The following is a 27110-nucleotide window of genomic DNA, read 5'->3' as shown; positions in this document are numbered from 1 at the left end:
GTTATGTTAATTAATCTTGAGTGGCTTCCTATAAAAAGACCATTATACGTTAATCAAACATCGTATATCGTTTCTTCGTTATGTTTGTTTAATAATAATGTCATAATTAGCTAATCTCTCGCTTGTCATTTGGCTCGCGTCTTATCGTTATTAAACAAATTCATTTCTTCGATACCAGACAAATCGCAGAAGCGATAACCATATATATTTATCGTAACGTCGTTTCGAATCGAACGAAATTAATGACGGCCTTTTCCAATAATAATTTTTCATAGGGCAAATTGTTCATTTGGAAAATCGTACTATAACGTTTCCTCTAGTTCTTTTTTAGATCGGCGGTAAAGTTCAAGGTCCTCCGCATGATGGTGCACACTCAAAACTTGATACGAAGTCGTTCATGGAAGCCTCTGTTACTTTACAGACCTGCTATACGTATATAGGGTGGATCAAAAGGACGGAATATTTTAAAGAGTTAAGTGTATGGTATGAGACTTAAGATTAAATTATTAAAACCTAAATAATAATAATAATATACGCGCCTAATATATACGCTACATACATATATACTAAAATTGTATATGTATACATTTTTATTTAAACTGTTTCTGTACCTTGGATATGTCAGTTTCAGATTCTCAGAATTTCGTGAACCACTAAAAATTACCTCGTTCAAGAGATATTTCGACGGAAAACGTTCTTTTTCTTTGTCCACCCTGTACGTACGCGCGCAATAAGCCTGCGTACGTTCCTGAGAATGTAATAGTACAACAGGATCATCATCATCATCGTCATTATCGTTATTAGTACTCCTTCTACGAGTTCACCACTGTCAACTGGTTCATCGTCTTGTTGTTTTTCCGCAGAACATATATCTGGCTGATAAGAATGTATTTCTTCGCGTACACGCGCTCTGTATGTTATACACACGAACAATCGTTCTCACAACGCGCACATAGGTCGCTACTGGCAATTATCTTCCCCCTTACGAACGCGTCGTTCTTTTTCTCCACAGAAATCTAACTGTTCTTCAATGTCGATGAACCATGTATGGCTTGGAAGAAGATGAACGTTTCAACGACGCGCGTTCCCTGCGCGAATTTCGAGTTTCGGCCACTGGATGCCCTGGAACGTCAAAAGTAATAATCGGTAAGATCGCATCGATTGTCGGAGAAGAGGTGTGCACGAAATTTGTAGCACCGACGCTGTTATGTGTCAGGCATTAAGAAGTCGGAATGTAATGAGAAACAGCCGCCTCGCCTTAAACACACCCTAATCTCCTTTTGGTTCTCAATTTAGAGCATGTATGCGCTTGTTCGAGGAACACCCTCTCTGTCGGCCTTGACAAAGCCCTGTTTCGATGGTACAAGTTCATTAATCTTCGGACAAAGTACCCTTCGTAAAAAGAAACGAAGTCGTAGAAATTGGATCGAGAGGCTCCGCGGACGAGAAGCACATGCCACGATACTATAAATTCATAGAAACGTCGAGCGAACCATTCTCGAACGTTATCGACAGGCTGAGGATTCTTATGCATTTATGAGATATTTAAAAGCGCGAAAATTTTCGGAACGTACGTGATATGCGAAAAAATATAAAAAAATCTGAAACAAAGTTATGCGAGTTAGAGGATGAGACGAATCCTTATACGCGTCCTGTTTCTTTAATTATCTCCGTAAGGACGTCTATTTGCATAAAAATCTTCAGTCCGATCGTTGATTAAGCGATTGCTAATCTTAGAATCCACTTTTGTATCGTTATCAGCCAATTGATAATACAGAGAACCAGTAACCGAAAATGTAGACGTAACACGTGCTGTTCCTCTATCGAGTTCCTCGATCTAATTAAAACAGTGTGTACCAATTGAACGACGCAAATGATTTACTGTTCGGTATAATTGTTCGAAGTAGTTGTCGTTAGATTAATGGTAGCAAGTCATATATCATGTTAGTACATCCGTAGATGTCGATGAAAGTGTATGATATTGCAGAAATAGCGGAACGCAGATATGAAACTTTAATAATTGTACAATTGTTCTGTTTGCGTGCATCAAGTATTACGATAAAGGATTTATGTCTGTAAAATATAAGTATCGTGCAGTGAACGATGATTCTTGTAACTTCTCTCTTTCTCGCTTTAAAGAAATTAAAAAAATTCAATTTTTATTTATCTCCGCGCAAATTGCATTAATACCTATAATTTTATAAAATATAGTTTTATACGATAAACGTACCGCTAAATTTAAAAAATGCCGCATTAAACTGCGATAGAAAACACGAACTGTAGTGTCGGAATCTTATCTTATTTCATTATACGTATACATGTATGGCGCATTCGTCGTACGACATACGCTCGTTATATTGTTCTATGTAAAATCTCTGTTACATTGTACATAGTTTGCCTTTGATGTTAAATAACATTTTCTGTATCACGATAACCGATAACAGACGTGATATTAACGATTGACCGTTGTTACCTTGAAATATCTCGTCTCGTTCAGCAACAAAATAATCGCCAAAGCAAACTTTTACGTAAAAGTGAGTTCTTATCGCGAAACAAATGCTGAAACGATCCCAGTATCGAGCGTAGATCGTCTAACGAGTGCAAGACACTGCAGGTGTGACGTTCCATCGCGCCTCCTTCTCATTGTATCCATCGACTGACCTTACGTATGCTAATTGTCGCGGTTTTATCTGCACGCGAACTCGCTATCGCTGTAATATCAGTTAACGGATCCGATATAGGCCACGGGAAAGGTGCAAGGATTGATTTATGTCGAACGTAAAATACTCTTTCACGGCCGCATTCAAAAAGCTTGGTCTCTATGTCGGCTACGTTCGAATAAATTCTTTTTTACGCGTTTCGCTTAGACGAGATTCCTTTTCGATGCAACGACGATCCACTTGCGAATCGTATCAGCGAGATCTCGGCCAGCCGTTAACCGGTAGACGTGAGACGTTGCAGGCGATGACCGGAAGTCGCGGTCGAAGACCGTCCAAACGACCTTCCAACGATACTCTTATCAACGTCCTTAATATCGTCGAGTCGAAGTTGGAATTAGTTTGCTAGAAGTTTCCATCGTAATAATTACTTGAGAATACACAAGAGACCAGTGCACACTACCATCGACGAGGGTTGGTACAGTGGATACTCGTTAGAAAACCATTTCGTAAAACGAGTAGATAAATTCGCGCGATAACCGACGATCGGTGGCCGAATAATGTTTTATTCCTATCTATCTTCTTTTTTTTTTTACTAGCATTTTATTTTCGCTTGAGTCGCAATAAAATATTATAGTACAGATAGTTCGTATCAAAGGATAACGAACGAACAAGCGATGGATCATAGATCGTTTATGATAAAACGAACCGTGTACTGAAATGCGATTAATAGCGTATGTTCGTCCAATTTCAGAGCTATGCAATTTGCTGAGCTAACGTATTCTCAGTTTAGATTGTACTTATTAAGGTAGCGCTTCTAGTGGCTCGTTAGAAGTTCCAAGAAAGGAAAAAAAAAACACAGACAGCGCGCGGAATAACTCGAGGACTGTGACGGACGTCGGTCTAGTCGAAAGCATCGCATTATCATAGGAGGAAGATTGATCACTGTACACGGTTTGTGTTTTCTGTTCAGTGACCATCTTCGCGTCACGCAATTGCGGCAGGGTTGCTGTCAAGGGCATCGTGTACATGAGATCTTGGCGCTCAGTTGGTCACGCTATATTCACAATTGGCGAACATCTCGTAGTCGGAATCATTGTTGGAACGTCCGACTTCCCCCGCATGTCCATTCACGCGCAGTTTGTCCTCATAGAATTTCGCCGGTTAACCCCGATCCTGTGGCGTAAACTCTGACACGTGGCCGCGGTTTAGGCGAAGTGCGCAGTGGCGAGGTTCATAGTTGGACGAAGAGACACGACCTAGGCGAAGAGAATCGCCTTCCTATAAGTCGACCGAGGGATGCAACGTTCAGTAGGCAATAGACCTTCCTATCTACATCTTTGGCACGAGTTTTTAACTATACAACCGACCGCTAAGCAGTTGGCGCGAAAGCCTGTGAGTGCAATTTACCGTTACCCTTTTAGAAAAGTGTTTGGCTATTAATTTCTATGATTTTGTGCCGTACGATCGTAACGTACATATTTTATTTCGATGGTAAATAGTTCTTTTTTATTTTCACGATTTTTTCAGAAGCGGCTCGGTGATTAAATTTTATTATATATTATTTTCGCGCAGATGCTTATCTTTCCTGCGACTAGAATATAAATTTAAAAAATGAAAATTTAGCTAGTTAGATTAAATCGGTAAGCATGCAACAACGAGAAATGTTAATTTCGTATTACAGAGTTAATTGTCCGAGAAGGGCGTAGAGGAATTTACTCGTCCGGTTTAGTTTCCTTTCGAAAGTGTAACGCGCATAGCATGATAACGATGCATTGATAACGATTGAGTTCAATTTTATCAAACAATATCTCGAGAATATAAAATGGGAGAACACGGTCGCGGTGTATTTATATCGTAGGAAAAGTGCGTATGATATTTGAGAAATTTCTAGTGTGCCTTGAAAAGTTTACAGACCTGATCGCAAAAATTCTTCTCTCATTTCGTACTTCGTATTTCCGTATTTTAAGAATAAACCTGAAATTTAGTGTTTTATCGTCTGTAAACTATAGCTGTGTAATGTATTGAACAGTATTTTCCATTAATACCGAATACCAGAACGAATATATGTTTACGGTAGGGGAAGAAAAGCATTTCGCTTATAATATATTCGTGGTATAAAAAAGGCGTAACGATCGACCACTTTTCGCGACTGACCGTTGGAAATTTTAATAGCTAAAATCGATTTTATTCGTTTTGTTTTTACCTTCGCTGGCACGTATTTTTACAGACGGTTGATTCCTGTGTTTGACAAACATCGTTCCGGTATCGAAAATTACCGCTAACATTTGCGATACGTTGTCAGCTAGGATGCTAATAGATGGAATTTAAACGTCGAATTAGCAATATCACTAATACGATCCGGAAACACGATCGGACAAACACGATCCAACAGTATCACGGAACGTTCCTCACCGAACGAAATTAAAATTTCTGTTAATTGCACGCGTGTTTACTTCGACAACAGTGATGAATGTAAATTGCGTTCGTTCGTTAAATATTTATTTTAGCCGATATATTACTTGTCTTAAACATTTACAGTGACAATGAGAAACTCATGTTACAGGAATAGAGGATGGATCAGAGCATGATCCATCAGTACGTGGTTTTCAAATTAAATTGCCTTTAGAATGATATTTGAATTTAAATTAAAACAGTGATTCAGAGTGATTTTCAGAAAATCAGATTGCAATTAATAATTCAAAGGTGAATAAATTTCAAAATCGAGCAAATAAGTATTCTGTGTTGTTCGCAGTTTTACAAGTCAACTGGTACTATGAATGTCTCTACCGTATTTCCGGAAGGACTTACTGAAACCGAGAGATCGCAACGTCATGCATCAGTGAGCGTAAAGGATGACGAAGACGTTCAAGATAGGTATAATCGTAAGTACCGCCATATTCTAATCTTCTTCTATTGTAACGACACACATGGTAATTTTACATTACGATTTTAGTCATTGCGTTACACTCCCTTCTATACTATCTTACGTCACTTTTAATTCATAATATTGTATCAAGTTATTTCACAATTTGCATACTCCGACACGAGAATTTGGTATAACGTAGATTTACATAGAACATCGTATAATGTGTAACGTAATGGGTAAAGGCTGACTTTATACGCGCAATTAGATCGAAAATGTTAGGGAGACTCGACGAAAACGAAAGGTTTCTTCTGCGAAACATTGACAACGGTATAAATAAATGTCAGTTTCATGTAATATAGATATTTTCCTAACGATAATGTAGACAAAGCTCATAATGAACTTAGCGTTAATGTGCGGAACATTCGCACAATTTTGAGATAGACTTGTCAGTTTCAAGATCAACAGTGGTAGTCTAGAAATCTACTTTGGAAGCATTAACAGTAATAAATTTGTCTCGCACGTGTGAATAAATTGTAAATTATTTCGATCTGTTCGTTGCAATAACCTTTTTACATATTATGTAGGTATAACTCCATATATTAAAACGAAACGTGGCTATTCCCACAAGTATAAGTATTTCCTTATATCTTTCGCTGTAATTAAATAACGTTCTAATTACTAAATTGCGTAATTTCAATAATTATACTAAGTAAACGACCAACTGCTCTACACGATTCTACATGGAAGAACTATTACCTGTAGTGTAGGATGGAATATAGTAGGAAGTAATATAAATTCGGTAGCACCTATTAGCATATTGGTGCGTGACATTTCCACATAACGCAAAGGTGTGGAAATGTACGAAACGAGAGACTTGATACACGATATTGCAAAACCAGTCAATACCGACAAATGTATTTCCGGTGAGAAAAAAAAAAAAAAGAAAAAAGGCACGTGATCGCTATCCATTAATTTGATATGCGATTATTTCATGGTGACGCATCTTGCAAGGAACAACGTTATCTACGTTTACATGGACTCGTATGTCCTTCGAGAGAGATAATTGCGCAATTACCATGAAATTTGTTGACACGTTGTGTCCTGCCGAACTCACACTGTTTTATGCGAGTTATACGGAGGAAACGGGCAGAAAAAATTTTCCACTTCGTTTATTGTGTGTCATGTTGAGCTATACCAAGAAGTAATTAAAACACCACGTACAACTTCCATCGCTCGTAATGGATATCTGTGTCTATTGTATGTTTTTTTTTAAACGCAACCACGTGTTATAGTTCTTGCGCGCATTAAATACCAAATACAGGTATCTGAATTTCTTATACGTTGTTCGAAAGACCGATAGTATATCAAATGTTTGTGTTTCTATAAATTAATTATCGTGCGGTAGAAAATGTTTTGGAAAATTAGTATGAAACATTCAGAGAATGCATAAGAAAGAGTTAAAAGATTTTTCATTTTTAACAATTTAAGGTATTTAAAAATCTCTGAAATAAGAAAATCGTTCTCAATTAGCAATTTATCGACGGAGAAGTCGCGATACATGGATTGCTAATTTTAATTTGACTGAAAGAATTCTCGACAGATCGCGACTCGCTGTTGCCTATATGATACAATGCTAATTCATGCAAATGACGATGGTTACGTGTATCAAAGACTTGTTGAGTAACAATTGTAACTAATTTGCTTAGTATTTACAGAAATTGGACTACCTATAACTGTAAGTTCGATTAACATAATATTATCTTTTAATTGTAAAATGTCGGCCATTAAATTAATGTTCGTTAATTAAAGTTGACCTATTACTCTCTCCGTTAAAATCTATGTATAGACATTTACGATCTTCCATCAATTTACGTATAATGTATTCGAGCGTATAACTTCAATAAAACGTAAATCCATTAATTGGACGTAAATTATAGCGATCGTTAAAAATAAATAAATTACACTCATAAATAGATATTCAGATTCTTCGCATCGTACAACCATCATTCGTTATTACGTATGAATTAGTATGATTTATTTAAATGCTATACGATTTATTTACATTCGCGCGCACCTCTAATTTACGTCGTTCTAATTAATAAACTTCCGAAATTAAAAAATCGTGTTACTGTTACTACAAATCTCGATACCTGCTCCAGTTCACCGAAAGCAACTGACACAAATGCTTCGGCCTGCTAAAGATTTGATGAAAGGAGAAACTTCGATCCCTAAATGGCAAACAGAACATCCTCTGCGATACAAACGGATTGACCAAAATTAAACAGAACATACTCCTTTTGTAGCGCACGACTCAACGCGTCTATTCTCTTTACGCAGTACAAATTCTCTCTCTATCGACTTCCGAAAGATTTTTGAAAAATGTATTGCTTCGTAGAAAACGACAACCTGTATCCATCCATTCGTTACGCGTAGCGAAACAATTTTATTCAACGCTACGCGCTCCATATTCAGCGTCTTGCCGAAGAACATAAATAGAAAAAGATTGATCTTTCTTGATCTATCATACCGTTCATAGAAAGTCAGGTTCTCGATGCCGCGACACGACACGATCTCTCCGATCTTGGTGTAACAGAGATCTGGTACACCGGCGTGATTCAACCATGACGTTTGGAAATTTCCAGATTTCACCTTGACTTTGATTGCACGTCGCACGCGAGTCGGATCGTGCGAATCTTTCGGGTACAACAAGTTACTACGTGTTATGTCTACTAAACAGAGCCGAGTCGCACGAGTTCGGAATTCTACTTACCGAGAAACATGCCGTATTATTCATTCATGGCTAATCGTCAAACTAGAAAATTACGCGCTAAGTGGTTTCTGTCTCGTCGTTCGTACTTATGGTCGAATAATCAGAATTAATCCTTTCGCTGCGGATTAAAACGGACAGCGTGCTGTTGCTAACTATGTTGCAGAACTTGGAAGAAAATGTTGTTTCATGTGAATTATATATTTAATACTAATTTATCTGTCGATCGATGTATGTACTTCTCTTACCGTGGATTACATAATAGGAAATACATAATGAATTCGTGGATCGTCGTAAGATTTATAAATCATAATAGTTTGTAATTTTCGATGTGCTCGTACGACGTACGAGGTCCACGGTGAAAGGCTTAACAACGTTGTGCAAAATAGTTTTACGATGAATTTTATTGGAAGTAATTTCCATGTTCCGTCTCGTCTTGCTGAACCCGAAACGACCTTCTTGGTAAAACACGCGTTACATACGCGTAATATTTTTTCCAACCGCGATGCGAGAATAATAGAATTAATATACCTAACCGACACGCAGCTGAACTTTGACCGACAACAAGGAACGACAATACAACGAAGAGCAAATAGTTACATTTGAAACGATTGCATGTCGCGTTTGTAAATAATTTATAGATATAAGGACAACTTCCATGAATTAACAGACGGTCGATAATTGACGAATGAATTTGTACGGTGAATTAGCGACCAATAAAACTTTGCATCGTAACGCTGTTAGACATACTTGTTTCTCTTTCATTTTAAGAATTTCTAAGATAAACTTTTCAAACACCGCAAAGTTTTTTAGACGACAGAGAACGATCTTAAAATAATAAGAACGTGCAACGCGTTTATAGAACTTACGACGATGAAAATAAGGAAGTCGATGCGCTCGATCTTCTCGCAAAGTGTTTAATTTTTAATGGGTTACTCGATCCCATATATCGCGTTCGAAAAGTAAGTTCTCTTTTCTTTCAAAAAAGCAGTGATGAGACACGAAGTAGGAATTACTTGTAATAGAATTTAGCTTCAAAGTATTCTGTACGGTATTATCGAAGGTTTGAGATATAAATAACAGGTTAATAAGAGAAAACGGTATTATAGTTGGAACTACAATCGATCTGTTTCGATTGAAAAAAAATTCCAATGGTAGCTACACTAGCCTATTACGACAATGAGCTTCTTCTGCGTGCTACCAACTCGGAATGCATGCTAAATGAAAATGGAATCGCATACCGATGCATAGCGAAGACAGGCTGAACAATAATAAAGACTAACAGAGAAATAGATGTGCAATAAGAAGAGAAAAATGTGTTTACTCTTGTATCAAGTTTTCCAAAGGCTTTGAAAACTGCATTTATTAAGCCATAACTTCCTTGTTGTACTCGTGGATCTTCGATCTATTGAAATTCCATTTATTTCGAATAAAATTCATTGAATTTCCTACTGGAATTATTACGAAAAAGAAAAGAAATTGTAGAAAGAGGAATATTTTACCAGGGTACATTTACGGGCTAGTGGATTATTCGTATTACTGAAAAACCGGTTTAACAAAGTAACATGTGTTGTCTTTTTACGCAGAACGTTGCACGTGTCGTCGAATAAATACAATTCAAATATCGTCGATCTAGAATTGGCAAAAAATATAAACACCGAGCAAAAATAAGGCGAAAGAGGTAACGATGCGTGAACCGATGACTGGCTACCATTTGCTTGCCGTTAACAGACCACCGTAATGACCAGTTTTCGCTCTAACTGGATTGATTAACTTCACACATGCTCCGAACCGGCTGTACCGGCAAAATACGTAATTACACGATACGGGTTCACGTCGATGTTTACAGCGTTCGTGGCGTCGCGCTATCCGAGAATACCTGTAATAAAATCATCGCTCTTTCGTCCACGATTTGTCTCTTTCGTTAAACAGAAAAACAAAATTGAGAGCAGTCACGTTGTACTTTTCGACGATGCAACGCTGCCTTCGTGTGCACACGTGCACGAATGTGTTTAAACGTGCAGAGAGCGTTGCGCCTTTTCTCGATAGTAGGGTATTTAAGACACTAATTATCTTAAGATACTACGACGCAGTGGAAATTATCGTTAATTTAAAAATATTACGTTCAAACGATAAGCGGGAAAGGATGTTTAAGGCGTTTGATCAGGACGATAGGTGGTGCATAGAAGCATGTAACATTCATACGAAGAATAAATGCTAAAATATGAGTTGGAAGAAACGATCGAGGATAATTTAAATTATTAAATTTCACATCAATATGAACTGTTCGTATATGTATTCATATATTCGTTTAACTTCCTCAGACTCTCGTTGTTGCGCTATAAGTAACACATTCAACAATGGCACATCAGTTTTCTATTATGTTAACTTTATTTCTATAATTATTAAACTGAATCTCTAAACTAGTCTTATTTGCGCTTATGGAAGGATATATGTAATTACTTGCATTAATACATTACGTTACACATAACGCGTATTTTTATTAATATATTCCTGCTGCTGTTTTAGTATAACACACCGAAATTGCCATACCGTTTCCTAGAAAAGAGAGAAAAATTAAACTGCAAGTCGGATATTCGTTTAATTATTCGATCCTATCTATAATAAATTTTTCGAATGGGACTCTTGAAAGAGACTTCTTGACTTGAGAGCTTCAAACAGTGTCGAACGCCGCGATATTAACGATAACAAAGTCAAGTTAAACGATATGAAGTGCGATAAAGCTTTCGTTTTCGTTCGTTAAAGATAACCCAAAACTGACCCAGTTCGATAGAGATTGATATAATTTAACATTGTGAACACCCGCGTATAATCTAACGTACCAGAGACGATTTAGCTATACGTATCGATCATTGCAAGTGAAAATGCGCATTTCGAAGAAGTACGTCGCATACATCGATCGAACATAGCAAATTCACGACCGTCGCTGATTACTAAGATTGCAGATGTTTGTGCATATAAATATTTAGGCGAATATAATTAAAAAAGTGGAATCTAAATAGAGGATTGTTTCACCTATCAAGTATCACAACGAGTACTATGCTTTGCACATGTTATATTCTTTTGCGTGTTATACGCATTTTATGCATTTTTGCATCTTCAAATTTCCCATAAACGCATAATGATACGTAGTCTGCTGATTATCTCGTCAACGACGACGTCTTCTTAGGAGAGACGCGCGTTCCTGTTTCAACGTCTACCTAGCGAAGATCGAGGGCAGATAATTGCAAATAGTCGGTTTATTATTAAATTATTTCTCTTTCCATTCTTTTATCCATATCCTCGTTACATGTTGAAAGATGCGAAGAAAAGAATTTCTCGGTAAACTGAGTCATCGATGATAAACATTACAGATACAGGAAAGTCATTTATTATGTGATTCGTTATTTATTATACAGGATGTGCCACTTAAGTCAATCCTTGCGAATATCTCGAAAACCACTCCTCATAGGGGAAAATATTTCGAATAAAAGTGAAATTGCTTCGAAGGGGATATAATTTGATAATTAATAATTTTTTTTATACAAGACACACGAAAGTCACGTTATTAAGCAATAGAAGAACTTTATTTCTTATCCAGTAAGGAATACGCAACGATTACGTGAATTTATTAACAATCTCGAAGAGTACAGAATTCAGGAGATACTTAACGATAAATTTGTCGGTGGCTGGACAAATTTCGACCGAAACAAAGTACATTCGGACGTTATTTATACTCATAATGATACATTTCGATTATGTCGCTAAATTTCTCTGACACCTAAATTATAAACGATATTTATCTTCGTTTGCAGCGAAATGAAATATTCGTTTTTCGCTCGGATTATGACATCAGCGTCGCCGTGTTATGCATCCCATTATACAGACCTTTCTATGCACTGACATTCATAATTTCCGCTCGAGAAAATTGCCCCGGGCCAACAGTACGCTCTTTGCAACCTTTTGCGACGTCGGGTATATTTAATTTCAGGTTTCGATTACGTACAACAGTTTAAAGAATATTTTGATGGCGACGTCCCACCACACTGTAGACCGCAACACGTGAATAAGCGTAACGGAGATTTTACGAGCTCGTGCTTTGATTATTTCTGCGGTTTTGCCGTCAATATCGTCACACCACGCCACACATTTTAATGATTTTTACCATCGATAAGATCACGCAATTGCAAAGGATACCCGGGTTATTCGAAATCTGTCCTGGCTTAATTAATATCACGGTTGATACGCGGGTTTCAGTAACGTTAGATATGCTTCAACTTGTTTCTGTCCGTTTTTTAAGTAAAAGAAAATAATGATTTTTTATATTGTTTATTAATATTTAATTTACGACGTAGTTTCTATTATTACAATTGTTTCCGCGGCATTTGTCTCTCGCCGATATCACTAAGATATACAGTACCCTGAATGAACTTTGTCAATAGACATTTTTTCTATATCATTTCTCGGTAAGAATCGATGATAAGTCAGCGCGTTTCGGTGCGCTTTATCTCTATCATGAGGAATAAAGGTTGAAACGAATGAGTTGTAATCAGCATTACAAAAATTGTCCACTTGCTGAATGCGAATGCGCACCAAACGGAACGCGCGAAAAAGAATGTCGCGGTAAACCGAAAGATTGAAATCCGTTTCGAAATACGCTTCTAGAAAATAAATGAATCTCCGCGGCAAGTCATTAGTAAAAAATTCTGACATCGATGGAGGAGCTGATTAAAACTATTATCACGTAACAGGTAAACGTGTTCGTTCAGCTAGTTCATCATGCGGGTTCGTACGTTACGTTAAGGTAATTTTCCTTCTTCCAGCACAATTCTCATACACAGCTTGTGCGCACCGTGAAAATTCGCGTAACACCTTATTTTCCATTCTATTTCCTAGAAACGTAGCGGCTGTTTCCTGCCCAGGAAACCGACTCATCGCTTGTCAATTTCGGCTACAACCGTAACCGAGGTAGCAATTATAGCGCGGATTCTAAATAATCGCTACGTCGCAATTCCTTCCATCAAAACAAATTGTGAATTTACGCAATACAATACGAATGATCGTGTACCAACGAGAAACAGAATCGAGTGGATAGACATCTAAATGCGATGATATTCCACAATGGTAATAGCATCTGTTAAACACCTGTATGTTCTTCTATGTAAATTATGTGGAAATGATTATTGTATATTATTGGTTATACCGTACTGTTGCTGTTATTCTCTTCGCTCGTTTTATTATCCTATGGGGTATTTGATTCAGTGAATATTATATCATTATCTTTTTATTCTATATCAATTTCAATATTCTGATATACTAACGTCGTTACGTTTATGTGAAAATCAGTCTCGTTTTTCATTATACCGCAAATACTCACATACCCGTACCATATATCAGACACAAAGGAAACACGTTCTCTCGTTACCAATAGAGAGTTAAAATATCATTAATATTAAACAATGACCACATTTTAAAGTATAACGTTCGAGTAATCATTCTTGTAAATCCTCCTTTATCGGAGCATTCTCTTAACTAACAAACGTGGAAACTCGTTTAAAAAACAAAAGGAACTTTCTCTATCGGTTCTCAGACCGAACAGCAAGATTTATAATATAAAAATAATCTTCGATCCACAAAAGCAGGAAGTTTCACTGGAAATTAGTGTTTTCACTGAAATAGCGAATCGTTAAACAAAGTTCATTAGCGTTGAAAACTTTTACCATACGTAAATATCAACGTCGGTAAATCTCGCGTACGATCTTAACGTTCGTGAACCAACGTGACGCGAAATCTCTATCTTTTCCTAAATAATTTCCAGCCGCGGATCGTTGAAAAAGGAAAGTTTTCGCGGGAGCACGTGTTTTTGTAGACGGCGTAGAGAAAAGAATGATCACGGTGCACGATATAATTGTGGCAATTTCGTGGCACATTCACTACACGGTGAAATAGGAACCATTCCTTTTCGGTCGGAAATTGACGCGCGAAACAGTTCATAAGCAGAGAAGCAAGAGGATTAGGCTGGTAATAAATCGTGCTTACGAACTTGGCTGTTGTCGTTGCGGCAGGGTTCACTGAAACTATCCCAATTCCTATTGAATGCTCGCGCAACTGAACGTGTTACGTCTTAAACGAAAAAAGAGGGAAAGTCAAAGGATAAAATGACGAAACTACGCGAGTACCAGCGGTACGATCGTCAGGTTGCCTAAAAATATTCCCACCGTTTCTGCGGTGTAATTTGAGAAAATTTCGTCGAAACTTTATGAAGCGACCAGAAACCATTGACTAAACAGAATAACTAAACTATCTCTTACGATTAGACCGTGGTCTTTTATCCACTGATAGGAAATTTAAAATCGCAAAAACGCACATAATACGCAAAAATCTAGAATATATCGAAAGTATACTACTAATCACAATATTCGGCAAATGAAATAAATCTCTGTTTAGATTTCATTTGTTTAAGTGGATTTATCAAAATACGAATTTCCATACTTACGATTGTAACATCGGCAACTTTTTAGTTTCTTTTTAGTATCGTACGTTCATCGACAATCGCCTTGGGCTACAAATCTAGAAAACTTCTAGAAAATATTAAAACAGCAGAACATATTGCTCCGTGGTGTTTGTCCCTTCTCTCGTACAATTATATTCCGGCTCGCGGAAACCAGTAATGCAAATAATAGACAATCTATATGATTTTTTGTTTGCGCGTACACCCCGCCAGCTCTTCAAACTTATAAGTACAGCCCTGAGGCCCTTGTTACTTTCTGGGGCACGGAGTTTGCGAAATACGCCGCGGGTTACGTTTGCACATTGTTCGCTCAAGGGTCGTGAAATTTGACATTTAACTTCCTACGAGAATAGATCCGGTCGGTATCCTTTTGCGAAAGGCTATTTTTGAAATCGTTGTTTCTGGTAAACTCTCGTAGTTGCGTACGAGACAGCGACGATTTGCCACTTTGTTAAGTTATCGACGCTCGTCGCATCGACAAGGACGTCCCCTTAATGGCTATGAACAACGTTCTTCGGCGATTGATAACATCGGATTGGAAACACGTCGTTCGTTTTAACATTTTATGACTCACTGCGTCTTGAATTGATAATGTCGTAGGTGCGGTTTAGGAATGGAAGATGAAAGTAATGCTATAGTGACATTTACCGTAATCGAGAAAAAATCTAATCTCCTATCGTCTCTCGTTAATAACATCTGCATAATACTTGAACGTTTACATTTCCCAGTGTAATTTCATTTCTCGCGCGTTAGTCGCGTTACGTCAACACAATTTCAAAAATGCGTGCAACGGTGTTTCTGAATCACCCTGTAGATGCCACAGATATCGCTCTTTTTCTTGCCCATTCATGTTCGCTTAGCTATAAACGACGCGAGTGAATAGTTACACAGGTGTGCTACCTGCCGATGGTTTGCAGAAACCATTCCTCCGGTACACGGGTCCAATTAAAGGTACTTAATTATCGTCCGAAGAACCTACATATCTTTGCACAGGGCATTTCGATACGTATCCCTGCACACTGTCTGCCAATTTAGAAAATTACATTCATGCGTATCCAATTTCAAATCGATATAATCGTAAAAGCTTATAAGGAATTGTAGCAGAGTTGGGATATTTCACTTTCCTTCGGATTTTCGTTTCGATTACCAGGGACGTTCAAACTTTCGAACATAAGAAACCGATTAGATAACAACGAGTATGATTTGCAAACAAATGTAAGTGTGAAAAGGAATAAATCCAAATTTTTATGTAACAACGGATAAGATCTACAGGGAAGCGAATCGGTGAAAAATTAACGAATGCAAAAAGAAGCGAACATTCGTTGAACCCCGTTCGTAGGACCGAACGATGCAAATGAAGCAGCAGGTGCGCGAAGGATCTATTTGCAGGAGATACCTTGCTACGCAGTGACCCAATTAATAGCACTTAATTACTATCGTGGGACATGTGTAACGGCAGTGCGATGCAGTTTTGCAATCTCCAAGAATTCGACTAGCCTAATTATCTGCCTGTAGAACAACGCCGCTCATAGATAACCACTGATAACTGGAAAATGAATATGCGTGCATATTACTCCGTACGATATTTACATGCCACTGTTGACTCGCGATGTTTGTAATTACCTTGTTGATATCACCTTGTTCTGCATTCGATGATATCACTGAAACAAACACATAAGATGAGGCCTTGTTAGTTACGATTAGCAATAGCACCAAACGTTTGTAAATATCCGAATCTTGTGTGTGTGATCATCTGCTAATTGTTATCGTTATTTTCAACCATTAACATCTGCAACCAGTTAGTAATATTTCAAAGTAAACGTAAAAGATATATGTTTTATGTGACGCGTAGCTATAGCAAAGTCGAACGAAGATCGTTTCGCGCGATTCTCGCGAAACTGCGTGCTACGATCTGCTCGATCACCTTCCTCTAGTTTAAAAACTAAAGCCAACAGGCATTATGTAAGAACACGATCGAATCAGTCGGATGAGAGGCAGAAAAAGTACGATGAAAGGAACGGACGAAGGAATGTCCGACGAACGCAGATTTACAAACGTACAGGGTGTATAACGAAAAATTGGATGCGATATCTGTATCTTGAAATTTATACATTTTATATATATAAAATTGAACGATAAAATTGCAATTTGAAAGGATATCCTGATCGAACGTGGTGTTGCAAATCCTTTGACAATAACGCGCATTCCAATGAATATTTTAATTAAAGCTAAAAGTTTAAAAACAAAGACGAATGTTCGTCGTTGTACGATTATTTATATACGTGCACGTCTGTATAGGTATGATTTATTAATATGAACATATATGACAGGTGAAAAACATATTTTTAAATGAATTCTATACGAGAAAACTTCCATCCTAGTTTATACTTATAGAATTTACATCGCAACGTAACTATAAAATATCTTAAATATTACTGATTTGCAATTCATAACGTAATGTGTTATTCGACATTGATCTTCTGACGGTTTAACATTCACACAGACGAGGTATCTTTTCAGTTGTTCATGACTGTGCGTTTTATGGTGAATTAAAAGAACGTTACCCGAATCAAGCTGCTTTATAATGTCCCAATGGCCAAATAAGCTACAATCGGTATAAGTTTAGAAAGAATTACGGTACATTCGCATGGATACAAAATATGGTAATATAAAATTGCGAGATTAATTCAATTTTACATACAGACGCACATATGAAATCTTGGAATTTTCTTGTTCAAATTATTTGTTTTTCATATAGAATGTTTCGGATCTCATCCAGTAGACTTTAATTTACGCTGGTACAACAGTGCGTCATTGGAATACGTAAAATATACCAGTAGTTAAGTTTATAATTGTGATAAGTTATCTGAGTAACGCAAGCGCGACATTGAAATTCTTTGAAATAAGAAAATGTACATTGCAATACGTCTATAATTACTTTTCCTAAAGTATATTCAAGTATGTCGATACGTTGTACTACTGACAGAAAGTAAATTCAATGTAAATTAAGAATATCAGTTGCAGTGAAAAAAGCCAAAGTATTGAAAACTGAGAACATAATCACGTCCCTACTATGATAATCGTATAATCGTATCATATAACGCACCTATCATGCATAAATACACCACTCTCGTGTATCTAGGTAGCTAATTGCATATCAAATTCTTAAATTCATATCGATAATCCCATTTAACGTTTCTCATCTACTCCGCTACAACGATGATAATTAGACGGCGGATATTTATGCAAATTCGTATTCACACGAATATCATTTAGAAATGCGGAATCAAAACAGATGAACATCTTGTTCGTTAAATATCATAATAAGTATTATATTTTAGATATTTTTGTCGCATATTATTTACATTTCATCGCCTTTATACCTTCGAATTTCATAAAAACCGCTAATGTCTGATAATAATATTCGCCAATTTCCTACTTAATCTAATTCACGAAAATTGCAAGGAATTCGTTATCCAATATAGTATCCCTTTTTTCTGGCTGCAGTTTGGTTTCCCTGGCACAAGCTACCGATATCTACGCCTCCGCGAAATTTAATTGCGCATCGGCCGTTCCCCGCAACGCGATCGCGAGATCGTAGATCCTTCTACGCCGCCTAAGATCCGAGTTACGTTACAAAAGACAACAGCCTCTGCGATGACCAGAAACATAATTACATCCGTGGTAAATGTAGTTACATCGGACCGCTTCGTGGTAATTACATCTTGTCCGTCGAATCCGTGTTGGTTCGGTTGGTTGGCTGGAAAGCTTGGTAGCGTTAAAATCGGCACGATCCGTTAGAGGAGCGCGCGCGTGGGATACATTAACCTGCGACATGTCAAGGATACGAAGTCCGAGACTACGCCTCGCGATTGCAGGTATCCTGGCCCGCAGGACCATACGATGCGAAACAGATACGGATTCCGTTTTGAATGAGTTTTCGAGTGGGGCTACGATGATGAACAGACTGGAGGTGGAGGAGGTGAGAAAGGAGGGATCTGCGTGTCGATTGGGGGGAGGACAGCAGTGGAGAACAGCGATATATGAAGGCGAAACCCGCGCTCCGCAGACTCAATAGCCCAGAGACTCCATGTGGTGTATCGTCGAACATCGCGAACCAGTGCGCCACCACCGTGAAACAGACATTTTTCTCTTTTTTTTTTTTGTTCTCGTCTTTCCTTCCGCTTCGCTTCATTAAGCCACGGAACCCTCGTCTTCGATCGTTCTGCCACGCTTTTTTACCGTGTTCGAGTTTCCCGTTACGCCGGATAAAACACCGCGATAGTCGTGGCCGGCGATCGAGGTGATAAGTTGTTACCATTGTCTTCTTATTTCGAAAGGATCCTTTGTCTTTAGACGAGGGGGAGAGAAAGGTTGGCAGAGGGGGAGAGAGAGGGAAAGATTGTTCCTTGTGACCGGTGATCGGTGATCGATATTCTCGGGAAATGGTAGCTAGCTTCCGATGAGAGAACAATCCGCTGCTGACGTTCGTTTGTTGTGAAGAACGAGAACCGGGGTGGTAGATCGAAGGGAGGACGCTGTTGCTTCTTTGTTCGACCGTCTTGCCTGCGATATCGAGAGGAAAATGGGCAAGGGTTGGAAAGGTATGTCGTTTATTAACATCTTAGAAAAGCGATGGCGAATCGAGTACTAGTCACGCGTCGAAATATTTAAAATTATGGGATACGATAGAATACGATATCGCGAACATGTGTAACGCGCGCGTGTTCGAACAGCTTCAAAATTTACGTAATCTATGTAATATCGACGGGGTATCGATATAGAATTTCGAATCGACAAAACGAAAAGCTAATTTGATGCGCGTCGACAAATTTTGTAGCTTGCTAAAATTGGCACCCGTGCTATCGATCTATCGTCATTGTTTTAAGATATAATCTAATCGCTATGTGAATTACAACGTAACGCGCTCGTGTATATCTCTTTCCATTCGCCATTTGTTTCTAAAGGAATAATAGTAATAGTTAATTGAATAGATTACATGAATCACAGAGTTCTATCGCTCAATCAGAAAGGATTAGATCGCAAAATTTACGCTCCAACTTCATCTATTTCGGTATATGATTCGCGATAAATTTAAATTCTCATTAGTAAGACGAGCAATGTACACGATGATCGTAGAAGAAAATATATTTTCTTACGATCGTCAATGATTCTTTGATAAATGTACGCTTCTGGATAGTGTTCCCAACTATGCCGATAGTTCGCACGCATATGGGCGATATCTCCGTCTGTTGGTTCAATAGTAAATTGATTTGTTTGGTTCGATAATAAATAATAAATTACACGGCAAACACTCGTGTCGTTTCAGGATACGCTGATCGTTACAAAGGAACTTTAATTGGTCCTTATTTTTAGACAATTTTGATATCGTCGATGTGTAAGAAAATTTTCTCGCCACTGCCATTTCTTACTTTTACTGCACGTACTTTCTTTTCGTTATTTTACTGGCGAAAAATATGCATTCGTGTGTTTTTATCTTAATTTACAACGTGATAATGGCAATGTTTATAACGTAAAATGGAACTTCAAAAGCGACAAATATCTTTGCAGTTTTTTAAATGCAAATTGCAGCACGTACAGTTACCTTAGAATATACTTAGATTTCTTTATATGAAATCGCGGTATCATTATGTCATGGCATCCATTATGTCAATTACGTAATGACAATTTAGCGTGTGTTGCGATCGTAATAGCTTTTAGCTCAACATAATATTCGTCCAACGATAATCAGAAAAACAGAATTTCGACAATATCGCCCCACTGAAAATTTTTCGCGCATTCTGTTTACACCTTTCCCTTTGTTTTATAGAACGCAGCGGCTTTGCGCCATCTGTTTCATTGACTTCTGTTGCATAATTACTCTCCCCTCTCCGTGAACAAAAAAAAAAAAAAAAAAAAAAGAAAAGGAAAAAGAAAGAAAGAACAGAAAGGTAACGAAAAGAAAGAAAGGAAAGCAAACAAGTACAAAAACGTCGGCACAATGAATTAAAATTCATACCTGTATTCGAATGATCGATACACCAGCAGACAAGAAGACGGGATTTCTTTTGTTAAAGATAACAATCATCGCAACGTATGCTTAAAAAGACGACACCGACAATAACGAATATTCGCTTGTGTCCGCGCTCATTTGTTCAATACACTACGAGATTTGACGTTTCAATAAAGACGGACAGTGAGAAACGTCTTCCATGTCTTTTCATGCGTTATTTAATTAGCAACAAAATGTTACAACGAGAATGGAAAAATGTTGCTCGACGATGTAATCCGAATGGTCACACGTTATTTTCTTGTTCTTCTTGTTGGTTCTGTCCAGGCATGAAAGATTTCGTCGGCCTCGAAGAGGTGATGAAGTTCGAGTTTCTGTTGAAGCTGTTCGCCGAAACCTTGGGAACGTTTCTTCTGGTGCTGATCGGCTGTGCATCCTGTATCACGTGGACCGCGGACAATCCTCCGACGGTGGTACACATCGCGTTCACCTTTGGTCTGGCTGTCGCCAGCTTAGCTCACGTAAGTCACGTGTTCGATACATAATTATTAATGACTCGACAAACGAAATTAACCGTTACCGCACTGAGAGCCGTGATATAACTTTCGTTTCATGATTTCGCGTTGAATTACACGCACTGGTATAAAAAATATCGAATATTTACGGAAGATCGAAAAGTAAGATTGGCAGAGGAACATTTTCAAGTAACGAAGGACAACAAATAGCCGGAGTAACTTAGTCCATTATGTTAAAACAGAATATTTAACGTTTTCCAACGCTGATAGTCTTGCTAATTATCAAATCGTCGTTGATAAGAAAATTTGCTCGATATGAACACGAGTTCAGCAAGGTAATTTGGCCTCTCAAATGTAGAACAATTCGATAAGATCTATGAACTTTTTCAGTGAAAATGTTTATCTTATGAATAATAGGTAATAATTCGATCTATCTGATAAAATAAGTAATTTTATCAAAGAAATTTAAAACTCTTTCGAAGCTCCCCGCGTCTTACCATGGTTTTAAGACATTTCTCCTTTACTTTGTTCTGTCGTTTACTTGTAAAATGCGAAACAATAAGAACTTTGAAACTTTCGCATAAATTGATTAATACGAAGAAAGATAAATAATGATTTGCCGAAATTTCGGCAGCCCACGCGCTCTCGAGTTTTCCTCGTGGTGAGTATTACTCACGTGATAAATCGTTTGCCACCTCGCATTTATCTGATTTCATTGAATGGACAAAAGTAATCGTGTTCTCCACTCGTCCCATAAGAATCATGTACTTGGAGCACACGATAGTGGGGAAGAGAAAGAAAGGGGGGACTCCATTCACCTTACTAAAACGTCACGCCAGGTGAGGTTTGACGAACGGATCGTTTCCATTGCTCTCACTATCGTTCGTTCATTCGTACGCGATGCCACTTTTTCTTTTTTTTCAGTCGATTAGCAAATTGAGAATTAATTTGTTTGGTCGATAAGTCCGCACGTGGAAATTATTCATCGTTGAAATCGAAAGCGATCAGGCAAGGTTTTAAAGTTTTACGATCGATTTTATATTTCGTTTTCTGTTAAGTCGAACGTACTGTTTTACAAATTATCAAGAATCAGTCGAAGTCTTGAGATTTCACGACCGTACTTATCGTTTGGCTCGAAAACAATTTTATGAGTTTGCCAATCGTTAGAAATTGTTACGGGCGAAAAGAAAAGATCTTTTAAAAGTTGTAATATTATTCCAGATAAAACGGTAGAGATTCTTCGTGAAAGTAAATGATCCCTGAGATCAATTCAATTGAACGCCGAGATCAAAGACCGGCGAAAAATTATATCGCAATATGTAATAAGCTTTCGTTAAAATCTCTTTATCGATTAACCCAGAAAGTAAGATAATATTTGAGGTAAAAGCTAAAATGGCTCAATAATTGGATATGTACAAGTATAATTAAGAGATTCGATCTGAAAAAAGATCGCGTTAAATATTTACTTTCTGTTCGTATTACATACATATTTCTTTTTTCTTCTTTAATAAAACTCGCTTATGAGAAGCCAAATAATAATCACCGCGCGGATTACTTTTTATTAAGAAATTTTAATCATGTATTTTCTCGTAAAAAATAGGTGTTTATGAAGTACATAAATCGTTATTATGCAATATTATCGAATCGCCTTTTATTTTTATTTCCATCTTGTAAATTATATTGCACCATAAATTTTTAGATTTAATCAATTCTTTTTATTTTTATAACACGCATCGCCATCAATCAATGATAACAACTACAATTCTTTTCACAACTTTTTGTAACTTCGTTCCTTGTACGATCTCTTCCCACAAGAATTATTTAAAAAGTTTCGTGTAAAAACGTTGAATGTTCGAAAACCAACGCGTTCAAATCTCTCGTATGTTTGTCCGATTTTCGTCACGAAAGAAAGCTAATAATTTAGTGAGAATGTTTCCTGAAAATTCTCTAGACATCTTTTGACTGGCAATTTATTGTTGATCGACTGGAGAAAGAAATAGGTCAGACGTTGGTTGCAAGTAGCAGACAGCAGAGTAGAGAAGTTGAAGCGTAAAGTACCGAAGCGAACAACCCGGCGAGCAACATTTTATCGTAACATGTGCCATTAAACGAAGTAAATCTTTTTTAAACGTGACTTATTTTCTCTTTCGGAACATTATTTTCCTCTCTGCTCAATGCCAACTTTCGCAACTCGTTTCAATCTCCATACCAGCAAAGACAATTCGACGATAAATTTCACGCATCTCTGACCCGTCCCTCGATATCCGAATATTTCTCATTTTTCAAATTGAATTTTGCAATGAGAATCTCTCGTGCTCAAAAAATCAAACGTTATCGCTAATTTCTGTAATTTAGTTTCCTTCCGAGTGATAATTGTAACGGTAAAAGCTAAGATAAATATGTTACAGAAAGATCGACGATGCAAAACTAGACTATACTCGTCGCAATCTGTTCCGAATTGAAATGAATTCGTTCAATCTGGTAGAGACGACGAGCAAATTTTTCATAAAACATAATGAAAATTCAAAAGTTGTAATACGTGGTACATGCATGGTAGATGAACAGGTTGATTGCCGTGCAAATTTCATATATATATATTTTTTTTTTTTAGGATCCGTGATAGATTGAAATATACCACATCGTAACATTTAATTTTTGCGAAATACGTTCCATTTGCCTACTTTCTTTTGACAATATTATCTAAATCATTCACATTGCTGGAAACTTAGTCCATGAAATTTATTGCCAGTTCATGAAATTTATCTTATCTTAATCATTCTAAAAAATTTGCTGACCTAGATCACCGATGGTCACTGTGGTAGTGAACGTGTTAAAAATATCAATAATACTAAGAAGCATCGACGAGGGATAAACCCAGCGTGTTAGCATAGTCGTCTAACTAGGCGTAGGTAGATCGGAGATGTGGGAAGCAGCTGGGTCCACGAAATCAGCAATTTGTGAATTCGATTCCTTTCTGAAACGTTTAGCAACCAGACTGCCTGTCTCTCTCTCCTTCTCCGGTTCGATCTTCACCGGAAGGCATGAACTACAAACGAACAGGCTCTGCTGCCCGCGAACACGCGCGTCCAACCACACGCGGGTCGAACCTTACTCCACATTCATTAACATTTCAAAAAAAGAAAGAAAGAAAGAAAGAAAAAGATCATTCAAGCAGGGAACGGATCAAGCGAGCATGCGTCTCAATGGCTGACATCGAGTTCTCTGCGAGATCCGTCATTACGAGGATTTAGAATAAAGCTAGTTCGCGTAACCGTGAGTCTATATTACATAATAATCGAGTCTATAATGGTTCGTTCAAAAAGAATGATAAATTTAGATCGATCAAATGTCGTTCGGCGTGTTCCTTTTAAGAATCTATTCAACGAAGGAGCTGTACATCGTCTACTGTACAGTGTCTATTGGACGTATATTTTGTCATTTAAAAATACACTTTCAGTCGTAATTTAGAAATACGATACGCCAAACGTATAATCTCAGACGGATGACTTGTAACAAACTCAAAATTTCATACTGTCTAGAGAAATAGAGACTGCGGATTTTTCTGCAAATTCATATTTATGAGGATGTAATTTAAAAGAGCAAAACCTCGCCAGAGAACTGTTTTACCTATGAAATATTTAAAAACAAGTACTGATACTTTGAATGTCTCGTATATCCTTTCGTATAACGCGCATTCTGTGTAGTTTCGTATTTTCAAATTTCCTACGGATGCATAAAAATTCGCAGTCTAGACACATACGTTTAAAAGCACTTCAAAAGATGTTTTTTCATTTTTTCAAATATTTCTTTCCGACTTGTTTTACTTGGAAACGTAACGCGGTGTAACTCGAGCTAAGCTAGCGAATCACTCGCCGATCGAATTATCAATTCAGTCTCTTCTTCTTTATCTTCTGGCTTTCCTGTGCTACAGTACGGAACGACGATCGGACTAGTGGATACTTTGAAGTATTTTGCGGTTAGACCATCCTTAGTTCAGGTAGTCGGGGTCTGTTATTTACCCGTCTGCGTTTACTCTTGCGACGTTAACGAGTAAATGGAAGCGAACGGGTAAACGGCAAGGTATAAACGACATTAATCGAACACTTTAAGGGTACTTTAATATATACAATCTCGTACATTCGTTTTTGCTTCATTTTTCCATTATGCGAGAGAAAAAGTGATATACACTTCAAATACTCATTTTTATAAATTTATAAACGTAAAGAGTGTGGCAACTTTTTAACGAAGTTAAATTATATTAAATTACAACGTGGAACATTTTATACCTCGCCCAATCAGTTTCCATTCTGCGATCATTTATCACAATTATATTCACGACTTGGCCGCGTATAAATATAATTTATATAAATTTGAAACATTAACACGCATTACCTATGTGTGTCCTTTATTGCCTATTCTCGATGCAATGTACACTCGTATAAATATCTAATGACAAATATAATCCATAAGTCCTATGCATCGACTATCGCTATTGCCAAATAACACGTGATTATGATACGAAAAGAATCTACGATGGCTACAAATTTATATTTGTACTTTTGCACTTATATAATTTTTCATTTATTAATTTTCTATTTGTGTAATTTTTGTAGCCACGCGAAAGTATTATACTAGAAATGGTACGAAATTTCACATACCTGAATCTAATTAATTAATATGTACACGCGCTATAACAAACACAATGGTGTACGAATATTTCTTGTAGCCACTGTATATCGACACGAAGAAATCACTACTTGTTATTAGATTAACAGGCACAAGTACGCGTCCAGTTTCCTTCTAACCAGATGTAAGTTTCTCCAGGTGGTATAAAAATGTCATACAACCGAGCTAACAGTTAGGCGGTACAAAAAGGCAAAAATATTTTTATACGCAGAGTGTGGCGCGTGTGCAACGCCTTTTACGCATACGCGTTACGTATGCACACGCGTGTATTCCGTTTTACACGTGACGTTGGTTGATCTCAGAAAGCCGCCGGCACGTTGGTAGAAGGGTAAATAAGGCCGCTGATTCGCCCAAGGGGATCTAACTCTCTGGATGGTGCAATTCTGCCCTGAAGGCTCCGACAACCTACTCGAGACCGCTGACTCGCCTCGAACCTCCGATCGGACTAATGTGGCTCTTGTTCTGTCTCTTTTAATACTTTATTTTCCGACAGCCTGCACGCTGCAGATACGCCTATTTATAATCCTCTGTGTCGTTCTTCCATGTATTTTACTTTGTCGCGCGTTATCTCGCAAGGAAAGAGCACAGTCGTTGGGTCATCGATTTTGATAACATTTTTCCCGATGAATCATATTTTGCCATTTTCGTCAATATTTATTCTTTGGACACGATAAATTTCTATTAATTCTGAGTTCATGGGACGGATAAACGACATTACCGTGGAAATTATTCCGCCACGTTGTATTCCTATTGTCAAATTCAGGAAAGTCAACGAAAGTTTCACAAACCAGCAGCGAATTATGAATCAGAGAAGATGCAACGAAGATACGTTTTTTTAAAGAAGATATTCTTGGTACGCGATAAAATTAATATTCGATAGGTCGATTCTTTTTAATGATGACCAAGTGTGTCGGATAATGCGATAATATTTTGTTGAAAATAATCGTGTTTTTCGTGTTTCTACGATGTGCATCATCCTGTACATTGTATTTATATAACGTAACGAAATGATAGTAAATTTAAAGAGAAGGAAAAAGATTAACAAAAAGGTGAAGGAAGATATTACAAGATAAAAGAACACGAATATATAAGCAC

General features: G+C 37.5%; 1 protein-coding gene and 2 long non-coding RNA genes across 5 annotated transcripts in view; 1 reads left to right on the top strand and 2 right to left on the bottom strand.

Annotated features, from left to right (window-relative positions):
• Positions 1 to 302: 302 nt before the first annotated feature.
• Positions 303 to 2621, bottom strand: LOC126916735 (uncharacterized). Its single transcript, XR_007710720.1, has 3 exons — positions 2474 to 2621; positions 612 to 1122; positions 303 to 426 (listed from the first exon to the last, which is right to left on the bottom strand). It is a non-coding gene; the product is annotated as an uncharacterized LOC126916735 (long non-coding RNA).
• Positions 2622 to 3790: 1169 nt separating this feature from the next.
• LOC126916723 (aquaporin AQPAn.G-like) overlaps positions 3791 to 27110 on the top strand; it is a 33833-nt gene continuing 10513 nt past the window's right edge. The window contains exons 1-3 of one of the 3 annotated variants that reach the window (XM_050722801.1): positions 3791 to 4052; positions 5413 to 5542; positions 21142 to 21335. In XM_050722801.1, coding sequence (XP_050578758.1) covers positions 3957 to 4052; positions 5413 to 5542; positions 21142 to 21335 — 420 coding nt within the window. In that variant the 5' untranslated portion in view covers positions 3791 to 3956. Of the gene's footprint in view, positions 4053 to 4709; positions 4734 to 5412; positions 5543 to 18855; positions 19409 to 21141; positions 21336 to 27110 lie in introns of those variants that run through there. The other 2 variants (XM_050722802.1, XM_050722803.1) reach the window with 2 other exon arrangements.
• Positions 16205 to 26769, bottom strand: LOC126916738 (uncharacterized). The gene is made up of 3 exons (XR_007710723.1): positions 25988 to 26769; positions 16428 to 16465; positions 16205 to 16350 (listed from the first exon to the last, which is right to left on the bottom strand). It is a non-coding gene; the product is annotated as an uncharacterized LOC126916738 (long non-coding RNA).

This window comes from Bombus affinis, chromosome 5 (assembly GCF_024516045.1).
Source record: "Bombus affinis isolate iyBomAffi1 chromosome 5, iyBomAffi1.2, whole genome shotgun sequence".
Taxonomy (NCBI): Eukaryota; Metazoa; Arthropoda; class Insecta; order Hymenoptera; family Apidae; genus Bombus; species Bombus affinis.
Note: the sequence above shows the minus strand (reverse complement) of the source record. Positions and strands in the feature narration are given on the sequence as shown.